The sequence below is a fragment of the Coloeus monedula genome (genome assembly GCF_965178545.1).
Source record: "Coloeus monedula genome assembly, chromosome: Z".
In the NCBI taxonomy this organism is placed as follows: Eukaryota; Metazoa; Chordata; class Aves; order Passeriformes; family Corvidae; genus Coloeus; species Coloeus monedula.
This window is the reverse complement of record NC_138822.1, coordinates 43,025,464-43,037,729: the sequence shown is the minus strand read 5'-3', so window position 1 is coordinate 43,037,729 and position 12,266 is coordinate 43,025,464. Positions and strand designations below refer to the sequence as shown.

The 12,266-nt window shown below is 42.1% G+C and overlaps 1 protein-coding gene across 4 annotated transcripts in view; it reads right to left on the bottom strand.

The window, feature by feature from the left end:
• LOC309584716 (transducin-like enhancer protein 4) overlaps positions 1–12,266 on the bottom strand; it is a 98,232-nt gene that overhangs the window by 38,940 nt on the left and 47,026 nt on the right. For 2 of the 4 annotated variants that reach the window (XM_082300910.1, XM_082300912.1), the window contains 2 exons: positions 4,343–4,547; positions 3,927–3,943 (listed from right to left, as the gene is read on the bottom strand). In XM_082300910.1, the coding sequence (XP_082157036.1) occupies positions 3,927–3,943; positions 4,343–4,547 (222 nt within the window). The remainder of the gene's footprint in view (positions 1–3,926; positions 3,944–4,342; positions 4,548–12,266) is intronic. The other 2 variants (XM_082300911.1, XM_082300913.1) reach the window with 1 other exon arrangement.

The following is a 12,266-nucleotide window of genomic DNA, read 5'->3' as shown; positions in this document are numbered from 1 at the left end:
GCATGAATTCACATGTTTCAGAAGACTCTCAGATTCTTAAACAGTCTGCTCAGGGACATCCAGGCTACCTCTGGCAGGCCCACAACCCAGCCAGCATCTGGGAGATCCTTCATTCCATTTGCTGCACTTAGAGTCATGGGAAGAGAATGCTAGCACTAGAATACTTTCTGTCAGGTGGAGCTTTTGTACACAAGATGTTTCCATACCTCCTTCAAAGGGAATGTGTTAGAGAAGGAACTTTGTTAGGCACCAGAGAAGCTTTTGCCACATTTGTCCCAGAGATGATACCAGGGCTGGGAAGAAGGACATGCCTCCTGCATCAAGAGATTTCACAGGAAGTGGAAAAGAAACTTGTGCAGTGCAATTAACAAGGAAGAATCCACTTAAAACAATAATCCCTTTTTTTTTCCTTTTCTTTTTTATAAAAAGAAATTTTACAGCTTTGAAAAGGAGACACACCAAGTCCTCTGCGGAAAGCTGTTCAGCTAACTGCAGAGCTGTTTGTCTTTCTGTCAAAACACATTACTTTCCCTCAGAGCCCTTAAGCCAGGGCTGCACTTTGAGCACAGCCCTGGCGCATGCCACCCTTCCCTTCCCTTTGTCTGCTCAACAGCCTTGCCACTGCACAAAGAGCTCTCCCATGACCCAGTTTACTGCATTTAGAATTTTCCCACACTTCAAACTTCGCAAATAATTTGGAGGACTGAATCCAAGAAGAAATCAAAGAACTCCCAAAGCTGCCCTTCTCCACAGAGCTTGCTGTGCCAATGCTGATCTATTATTTAGGAACAGCTCCTGGACAATCTCAAGTTACCCGAAGGTGAATACTCAGTTTCAGCAGTGAACTACTCACTCCAGGGAGGTGCTGAGGAGGACATGAGCCCAGTCTGGCCTATGAGGCATAACACGTCACGTCTGAAAGAGTGATGCAAACTGCCTTTTCCCTAGCCTGAACTAAGAGGACAGTCAGGACCAGCACAGCTAGAGACAGGAAGTTTCAGTAAGAAAACTGCCCAGCAAATCCAAAGCTGGAAGTAGTGGCAAGAAACGGGTCATTTCAGCCAAGTTCATTTCTTTGTAGAAATGGGTAGTGTACCTTCGTTATCTCAATTGCACACTAAAGCGTAAATTTACACTTCATGAACTATTTTAAAATCCACCCTGCTTAATAATCTATACCAGCAAGAAAACACTTTAAAGTGTCTCTCACAATTAAACCCAGCCACAACCTTATATAAATCAAAATTTTGCTACCATATCAAAACGTTACACTGGGGCTGTATAACATTGCCCATATCCTCATTACATGCTACACTAATTACTACCAGCAGATTCAGAATTTTCTGCACATTAGAGGCTTTTAGAGGAGCTATAAAAAATTTCAGGCATCATTAATTTAAATTTGTATTGAAATTTCCTTTTGACAGATGGCCAAAAATTACTTACTATTTAGAGTACCAGAGCCTGCCTGTTTGCACATTGGAAGAGGAAAGGGAAAAATTAAAAGGAAGAAGGAAATTTATGTCACATTCATTACCTGTTAAATGTTAAGGAGCGTTATCCTGCATGAATAAATTATTTCATACAAGCACACAGACTCCAGCTGGTTCTGGCTGACAAAAACTGTCTCAAGTCACACAGCAGACAATCATAAAAAGCCTCTCTTAACCGGGAACCACTTAAGGGAGGAGGGATCGATTGAACAAGCGACTAACTGCTACTCTGGGCATCACTGAAAACATTTAAGGAAATTAGCAAACTCTTTCACCTTGCAAAGCTGGCAGTAAGCCCCATAATGCTGACACACAAGCCAATTCACAACCTGAGCACCGTGCAAGACAAACATCTACTTCTCATTTCAAAGTAAACTGCACAAAGTAGACACCCTTCTCTCCTTCTGGAAGCTGTATGAGTAACAGCACTTTTGAATCAATCCTAGAAAACATCAACCTTTTCAGTACAAACGCTCCACCTGACACCCATGCCAGCATAAACACCCCAACATCTCACAAATGTTACAGAAACATGAGTAGCATGTATTGTTTAGAAACAGCCAATGGCACATATTAGCAGTTCTCCTCTGTCATCTTCTTGAATGAAATCGTCATGGTTCCAACTGTATAGGTAGGCAAACTCAATCAACAAACCAGGTGGGTTTGTACTCTCACATTTAGGTATCTGCTCTGCTTGTATTTGTCAGTTTGAGTGCAGGAAAAAGGAAAATGGACTGAACTTATCTGTTCACAGTGAAGAGTGGGTGTTCTAGGGAAATCATCATGAATGTGCTCTCCAGCCTCATTGCTTAAAGCAGCAGTAGAAGTTTCCAGCCCTCATGACAAAGAGGCTGAGTGGGAAATTTAGCTTGGATGTCAGGAAAAAGTTTTTTACTGAAAGAGTGATAAAAGTTCTGGAAACGTCTGCCCAGGGGGGTGGAGGAGTCACCATCCCTGGATGTGTTTAAATAAAGACTGGATGTGGCTCTCAGCGCCATGGTTTAGTTGAGGTGGTGTTAGGCATGGGTTGGACTTGGTGATCTTGAAGGTCTCTTCCAAGCTGGTGATTCTGTGAAATCCAACATGCTGTTGTCTTATGTCAGCAGATAGACAGCTTCAGTGCCTTTGCTGGTCACTGTGAAAACTGACAGCTCCTGTCAGCTCCTGGTTGTTATGCAGAGCCATGTGGGTAACAGCAAAACTGACAACTACCAGCTCAGTTGCACTTGGCTGGGACATGTCAGGGTTGCCAGTGGCAGAATGGATGTGTTGGGACAGGCTGTGGGACACATCCCCACCTGTAGTTGCCAAAGAAGCAGGGGCATGGCCCCTAGTGTCAGCCCTGGCTGAACAGGTCTCTGGTATGGACAAAGCCTGTGCCCAGAACCATGCTCCTCCCAACACGGTCAAAGGCACACTGGTAGTATCTACCTGACAAGATCCTGCTAATCTCGTCTAACGCACTCGTGCTGTGAACATCTCTTCCACCACCTCCCCAACCCGAAGGATATATTGTATCTTCCTAAAAAAAAAGCACCACTAGAAGCTTGACAAACTGTTTCTAAGTGCTCGATAAGGCTGGTGTAGGTCTTGCCATTTCTAAGAGAAGGGTTTCTTTCATTTCACACTCAGCACCACCTAGTAAGGCTTGATCTTGTGTTTCTGAAAACTGCAAACTAGGAGAGCAGACCCATCAAGGAAGAGAAAAGGGCTAAGACACATCTCCCCACCTGCAGCATTAAAACTCCAGGAGTCCCTGAGAGACTCTGGTGGCCCTCAGTATAGAAAAGCATCGCATAGCACTGAATCATATCTATTACTAAATGCTCAAGATTTTCCAAGTTACAAGGTGTGTTATTACATCTACTTATGAACACTACCTTACTCAGGATACAGGTATGCTGCTGAGTCACTCAGAACCTGAAAATTAATTTTTGGAAAAGGAAGGCAGAATCCCCAGTGCAACATTCGTCAGGGTAGAGGGAAGGGCAGCTCACTCCTCGCAACTACAGGACAGCACATAGCACCCCACCTCTCCCCTGTGAGCAACAGAGTTCTCCTTTCTCAACTGCATTAAATATCAGAATTACAATTTACAGCGTGCAAATGATTTAAGACTACTGGCTTACTCCTTCTGTCTTAAAAGCTTGTACCCAGACCTTGGGCAGACCTTTCTTTCTATCCAAGAACAGCCTCAATGCCATTCCAGCAAATTCACTGGTTGGCATGTTGCTTGCAATCCCAGCTGCCCCACTACCAGCCACTGCCTAAATGTGATATACAGGTTGTGCAGGGTGCTGCCAATCAACACAAGCATCACAACCCAGTTCCACTTTGTGACTTTTTCCACCACTCTGTGCCACACTTCAGAAAAATGCAGCATTCATGCAGTCCTGTCGAGCTACCCTTTGCACCTACAAAATGGAATCCTACCTTGATGGAGTCTCTGTCTGCATGCAAAGCAGCCCCCGTGCGTAAGGAGGGGGAGAGATGGTGGCAGAGAATGGGCATGGGGGGAAGAGAGAAAGAGAAAAGCACTAGTTAGTTTACATAAAATTATACATTTATCATACTCCGAAGAAAGAATCTTGATGTTTGTTAAATAATAAATTGCACAGATGTTAAGTTTTCTGTACAGTTAATTATTAATGCTGTACAGCCAGATTTATAAAACTGTATTTCTAGCATTTGAACACAATTTCTGGTTACTGCTAGATACTAAACACTAAAGTAATCAGCTAGGGACTCTTCTGAAAATTCCTCTCCTCCCTCCCCTTCGCTTGTTTTAAACAGGAGAATTTGAAAAAAAGAAGGGAAACGAAGCCTCACACTCATCTAGCAGCACCTACCTCTTTGGTGATCATTATCATGGTGCTTCTTCTCATCTTTAATTGGGAGGTGGGACTGCCCCCCCAGTGCACTGGACAGTGCCAGGAGACCAGCACTGCTGCCAATGGGGGGGATGGCTGGAGGCTGCAAGCCCGAGGGGTGCGGAGTGAGCGGCACGGGAAGACCATGTCCATGTGACAAGTGCTGGGCCTGGAGTTGTTGCTGCTGTGAAAAACAAAACACAGATATTGAATTTGTTCAGGGAGCTGGGGATTGTCTGACTGATCACCTACATCAACTGACTGATCAATCAATGAATCTGATCAATCCAAGATATTAATGCTCACAAACATCCTTAAAAATGTCCATATGTTTGGACAAAACATATTCAGACTGATATGGAAAAACCTCAGGCTGAACAGGAAAACAACAACAAAAATTAAAAAAATAAAAAAAAAGCAAGTGAATGTTACCATTTTGGTGAATTTTTTATTTTTTGACAGAGGTATTACACTTTTTCTAGTGGAAACACACCATGTGCACATCTAATCAAAACATATGTAACTGTAAAAGCAGTTATATAATGAAAAAAAAAAGCTGAAAATTGAGAAAATTAGTGTTAAACAGTTCTCCCAGCGCTACTGCACAGCATGCAGTGAAAGTTAATTTGAAAGAGAAAACCTGAATTAACAATCCAGAAAAGGAAACTGGTTGCAGCCACCGTTTTAAGCCCTTTAAGTGTCCTCAGCGGTACTTGAGCAAATTACTAAAGAAAATCTAATGTAGCAAGGCTTGGGTCTTCCTGTAGGCTTGCTCAATAATGCTGAAATAATTGGGCACTCTGTGCACGTTTAGTGATGCTCGAATGAAAAGCTAGAGGCCTGCCCTTGTACTCTTCTCTAGCTGCTGACTCTGTGTTGTGACAGGTTTATTTGAGTGGGACTGTGATGCATGCACCAGTAACTGCACTGACAAAGAGTTTAAAGTCATTTTTACCAGTACACTGGCAACACATAGAGAAAGCCCTTGAGAGGTTCAAATTGGAGTGCTTGACCTCAACCAGAGCTGCATCAAGCTCTGTGCTTTTCTAACCACTGTGGGGTAGATAGACTGTTGCTATTCGTTGGGAAGGCAGGGGAAAAAACCCTGACAAATCAACAACAAAAACCAAACAGGTGAAAAAGTTTAGTTAAATATATCCCAGGAGAGATCTGTTCAGGTCTAAAGCTTACACCTTAACCATCTGACTAATTTCTGTTCACAGAATAACCAGATTACCTCTGAAATTTTCTTTTCATTTTCAAGCAGCTATTGCTCAGGATAAATCAAATCCCAAGTCCTCTAGGATTGCTCTCTCCCACCTGCATGTCTGTATACAGAACTTTAGAAGAAATAAAAACTTAACTTGCTTTGCATAAAACCATTCCACTTTAAACTTCTAAGACTTGAGACCGACCTTACATGAAGGTGAGCTGAAAGTAAAGGCTGCATGCAAGTCACAGCACACTAGATAACCCTTGCAGCACACTGCACACACACCTCCCTTGACACCCCACCCTGAAAGTAGAGATCCTTCTCTTCCTCTTGGAAATAAACCCCATGCAGTGGAATCAGAGGGGCAGTGGCATACACAAGTCATCTAATCCAGATCAGTGCCAGGGAAAGGAGAGGAATGATCTAAAAGAAAGGTACGGGGGAGTAAAAATACAAAAGATGCTGGGGGGGCAGACACCAAACCCAAAACTATACAAACAAAAACCCAGAAAGAATATTCTTCCAAGTGGAAGAAGAAGGAAAGGCTCAATCTTTTTCCTGCTTGTGAACCCATGTCATTCCAACAGGTATTCCTTCTAGTAAAATGTATCAAACCCTTTTTGCTTGCTTGATGCTCTTATGGCAGTATGCTTCATTCTTCAGAATATTAAATTAACTACAATGAAACAAAGCAAGAGAAAATAGTGTATTGCTTAGCTTCAGGGTTTGAACAGGGCTGCCTTACAACAATCTGGCATGCTCGATCTGGGGAGGGAGGAGAAGAATGAGCAAAAGAAAAGTGATAAACAACATAAAGTGTGTTCTGCTGTATCATTTTGAACAAGGAATCTCCCATTCCTATTTGAGAATGTGCTATAAACCACTGCAAGAAGATCTCTCTGTCTGAATCTGCCAGCGGCTTAAAGCACAGACTTTGAGAAGAGCCTGAGAATATCAACAGTGAGCTTTCCCCTTGTTAACTACTACACTGTCAACTGAAGAAGGACAATCACTGCACACTACTGTACAATCCATACAGACCTGCCTACTGACCTACCCAATTTGCATTATATGACCTCCTCTACTGATATAGGATGGTTTCCAAAGAGCTGAAAGAAAACCACACTGTGAATGTAATCCCCTTTTTTACTGCTCTTTGTTGGGAATCTCTCTACATAGCTCAGCAAGACAACAGCACAGACTGAAGTTTGGATGTACTGAATATCATTAATGACTCCAAGACATAATATGGTGTTTAAAAGTAGTAGCCTAGCAGCTTGAGATCACCCAGAACAGCTGGGCTGCCCAAGTCCCTCTCAGCCAAGAATCAATGTGTTTTCACTGAATCACAGAGAGCTCTGAAAATAACTGCAGAGAGTGGGGAATAAAAAAACCAAACCCAGAGCCTTCCTGCCACAGAGAACTTTTCTGAAGAGACCAAGCTCTTCCATTAAATGGGATGGGAACCTGAAATCTTACAAGAACATGGCCTCAGAAGTGACAAAGTGTCATTCACTGATAGAGCAGAAATTTGGTGCAATTTAGTCACATTGTAACAGCAGAAAGAAAATTATTTGTTATGAAAACCAGACTGTTAAACAAGTCTAAGCTAACACCCAAAATTCCAGCATAGACCCACATGCCTGTGCCACACAAGGATGATATTGTTGCAGGCTGTTAGATGGGGTGGAAGTAAAATTTCAACAACAGGAGGAAGATTGTGGACCAGGACTACATTGGTATGGGAAAGACTATGACCTCCTCCAATACAAGAGGCAATGCTGAACACCAAAAATGAGGCACTGGGCCAAAACCAGAAAGGAAGCAAATTCAAGTGAAACAATGAGCAGGCTTTTGCTCTCAAAACATAGAAGAGGAAAAGGAAATAAAAGTATATAATAATGTAATTAGTGCTGTTTGCTAATAGGCTTAGTCAAGAATGTAAAGACAAAGTGACATCTCTGACTGCCATTTCCAAACCTTTTAAAACAATTAGTGTATTCTAATACCCACACATGGACAGCTTGACTTTGTTTCTTCATTGCTTATGAGTGTCATTGGTGAGCATCAGGCGGCCTACATGCAGCCATTTGTTTAAATGGAAATTTATATAAAAATGGGCAATTCCTTAGCCCACTAGGCATCAGATTAGTGCTACAAAAGTGGCAAAAAAAGGTGATCTCCTCGAGTCATCAAAATGCCAAAGATATGGAGGAGTAAGATAACTGATAGATATTCACCACACAAAGAAATGTTCCACTACGGAAGAAAGTTCACAGTTGTTTCTGCCTGTAGGATGAATTTAGATCATAAAATCTGACACAATTTAAAAACTTGCAAGGAAAGCCTGAAAATGAGCCAACTGAGCAACCACATATTTTTTTTTAAGTTGCTGTAATGCCTTCTCTTCCCTTCTTCATCTTCTCTTTAATTTGTTATCTTTGGTCATGTTATTTATTAACTCTTAGCATGTGGCTAACTTTAGACAATCCCACCACAGTTGACTACAGTATGCATAAAGTCAAGCATACATCTTCAGCATTAATGCATAATAGGTGAAAACTTGGAAAGGAAGACTTTATGATGCTGTAAATTTTCCAGAATTATTTGAAAATAAAACCAGCAACAGTTAGCTACCAAGAAATACACCCTACGGAGTTACAAAATAGATTGCAATGTTTTTAAGGAGCATTCAACACACACTAAATATAAGAGCACAGGGTAAACACAGCAATCAGAAAGAAGCCAAGAAAGAAGACTGCATTCTTTTTAGTAATAAGTTTAGGAAGATGATCATTTAAATCAGCTGAGTAGTAAAAATTGAAGTAAAGCTTTCAAAACACATTAACACATGTCAAATAAAGATAACATCTGGCTGCTACTAATGGTATTTTCTTTTCTGTATATTCTTCTAGGCCGTCTAGAGTAAGGAATAAAGTAACTCCAAAGTCACATCTACACAAATAGGTAAAAAGGATTTGCTGAAGGTTTTTATCTGAGTAACACTAATTTTTAGAACCACCATTCTAAATATTGATGCTTAGCTTAATTCTTTTCCCAACACATCTTAAGAGATCAACTTTAAAGTAAAATGTGGTAACAAACCCACTAACAAATTAGCTTCAAATGCTCTCTTGTTATAGTCAGCACATTCAAAGCCTATTTTCCTGGAAGAGGTTCAAGTTTTTACTGGATACTTTCCAAGCAGCTCTGTGTTGCAGTAATCTACCACTTTCCCTCTTACAGACCCTCGAAAGTCACAGCTATTACTCAAACAACCCGAACATACTACTCTAATCTGAAGACATTTCTAATGTTAACAACTAATGTCTCAAAAAGATATTTTGTCTTTTGTATTTATACACATGTTCACTACTCATACCTGCAATACTGCTAGGACCTCAAAAAAACCTGAATAAAATAGCTTCATTGTTTGTTTGAAATGAGTTAGGTGCTGTGGTTGATTGCTCAGAGCGAATCATTTAGTAAGACAGCATACAGACAAAACAGAACCCAAGATGAAGAGAAAACAAAGACATAAAAACAATGGCTCCAGAGTACACAATATCAATGTCAATGGTTTGGAAACCAGCAAAGGCAATCCTCTGGCACACACAGTTATGAGTGTACTTAAGATGATATGAATTTTTATCTATCACGCCTGTTCGCACCCTTGATGTCGTCTGCACTATTTGTACTTCCTTTGTACTGTTCTCTCTCTGGTGGCAGACATTTTAAAAAAAAGGTTTTCTGTTGTTATGATACAAGACAGCAAAACAGCCTACAAAGAGAGTCATACATCAGTTCCTCCAGTGGAATGGTTCTGGAGCTATATGGGTATATACCATATAATTGGTTTGCATAAACAGTACTACTGCTGTACAGTAGAATAAACTACTACCCTTACTCTTTTAAGGGAGAGTGATCAGTTTGAAAATTATTACAGTGCCCAAAGTAAAAGGAAATATCCTGGTGGGAGTCTTCTTTAGACCACCGAGATGAAGAGGCAGTTGAAATAGTCTATAAACAGTTGGCAGAATTCTCACAATCACAAGCTCTTTCTCTCTTAAGGGATTTCAACTTACAAGATGTCTGCTAGAAATACAACACAACAGAGAGAAAGTAGTCCAGGAGGTTCCTCGAGGACAATTTCCTCACATAGTGGGTGAGGGAGAGAACAAGGGCTGGTGCCCCACTGGACCTGCTGTTTGTTTGAACAAACTAGGATTAGTGGGAGAGGTGGTGATCAGAGGCCATCTTGGGCACAGCAATCAAAAACTGTTATGAGTTTTCAGTTCCTGAAGAAAGAGGGAATCAGTAAAACTGCTGCCTTGAAGTTCTGAAGGGCACTTTGACCTATTTAGGGGACTAGTTGTGAGAGTCCCTTGGTAGGCAATCTTGAGGGACACAAGGGTCCAGGATAGCTGGATGTACTTTAAGGAAATCTAAAGGCACATGAGCAGGCTCTACCCCTGTGTCAACAAACAGGGAAGAAGACCGGCCTGGTTAAACAGTTTTGGGTAGAACTCAGTTTAAAAACAAGGCATGTATCAGCTTCAGAAGAAGGAGCAGGAGGACAAACAAGGATATCATGAGGTTACCCAGGGGAAAAATTAGAAGCGCCAAAGTCTAACTGGAACTTAATCTAGTTACTGCCAAAAAAGAAAAGGAAAATGTTTTTACAAATATATCAGCAACAAAAGAAGGGCTGAAGGAACTCTCCATTCTTTACTGGATGTAGGGGGAAACGAAACATAGTAAAAAAGTATGAAGAAAAATCTGAGGTTCTTAACGCCTTCTTTGCCTCAGTCTTTAATAATGACATCAGCTGTCCTCCAAGTACCCAGCTCTGAGAGGTGGGATGGGAGCAGAATGATGCACCCATAACCCAGAAGGAAATGTTCAGCAGCATGTTAACACCATTTAGATGCACACAAGTCTATGGGGCCAGATGGGATCCACCCAAGGGTATTAAGGGAGCTGGTGGCAGAGTTCAGCAAGCCACTTGCCATCATTTACCACCAGTCCTGGCTAACCAGAGAGGTCCCAATAGACTGGAAGTTAGCAAATGTGACCCCCATCTACAAGACGGCCCAGTAGAAGGATACAGGGAAATACAGACTTGTCAATATGATGTCAGTGCTGGGGAAGGTTACAAAACAGATAATCTTGAGTGCCAATATGGACATACAGGACACTCAGAGAATCAGGCCCAGCCAGCATGGGTTTGTGAAAAGTACATCTTGCTTGACCAACCAGATGGATGAGAGAAAGGCTGTGGATGTTGTCTACATGGACTTTAGTAAAGCCTTTGATCCCTTTTCTCATAGCATTCTCTAGGAGAAACTGGTTTCCCATGGTACAGAGGAGTGCATTCTTTGCTGGATAAAAACTGACTGGATGGCTGGACCCGCAGTGTCGGTGAATGGAGTTACATCAGCTGGCAGCCCAGGTCTCAGTGTTGAAGATAGCTCTGTTTAACATCTTTATCAACAATCTGGACAAGGGGATTGAGTGCCCCCTCACTCAGTTTGCAGATGACACCATGCTGGGGAGGAGGACAGGAAGGCTCTACTGAGGGTTCTTGACTGGATCAATGAGCCAAGGTTAACAGTATAAGCTTCAACAAGACCAAGTCATGACAGCCCGAGGCAGTGATACAGGCTGAGGGCAGAGTGGCTGGAAAGCTGACTGGTGGAAAAACACCTCGGAGTGCTGGTTGACGCAGCTGAACGTGAGCCAGCTGCGCCCAGGTGGCCAAGAAGGCCAACAGCATCCTGGCCTTTATCAGCAATAGTGTGGCCAGCAGGACCAGGGAAGGGATCATTGCCCTGTATTCACACTGTTGAGGCCCTACCTCAAGCGCTGTGTTCAGTTCTGGGGCCCTCAATTTAGGAAAGACATTGAGGGGCTGGAGTGTGTCCACAGAAGAGCAACAGAGCTGGTGAAAGGTCTGGAGCACAAGTCCTATGAAGAGTGGCTAAGGCAGCTGGGGCTGTTTAGACTGGCGAAAAGGGAGCTCGGGAGACATTATCACTGTTTACAACAGCCTGAGAGAAGGTTGCAGTGCTGCAGGAGTCAGTCTCTTCTCCCAGGCAACTAGGTATCGGATGAGAGGAAATGGCCTCAAGCTGTGCCAGGGGAGGATATTAGGAAAACCTCTTCACTGAAAACATGGTCATGCATCGAACAGGCTGCCCAGGGAGGTGGTGGAACCACCATACATGGAAGTGCTCAGAAAAACTTCTGGATGTGGCACCTGGAAACATGGCTTAATTGTAAACACAGTGGTGCTGGTCTAAGGGTTGGATCCGATGATCTTAGAGGTGTTTTCCAGCATAAAAAATCCTGTGATTCTATGAAATGTATCAGAGATTAGTGGAAACTTTAAATGCTCAGATGCAACTGATCTACTAGAAAATTTGGATGTGTCTGTTCACAAAGGGGCATGAATACAGACCTTAAACAAAAATCCAGGAATAAGAATGAAAAACAATGAAAAAGGAGAGAGAATAAGGAGCAGACTAATAATAAAAATAATGATAATAACAACGCTTTTTTTTTTTTAAGAATCAAATGCCAGGCTACTTGCTCTCTAAGAATCAGCAATTTCTGTCTTTGAGGATGCTGATTCCACAGAAGGAAAGCAAGCTCCACTGAGGAAACTATGGGGGGAAGGAAAAAAATCAA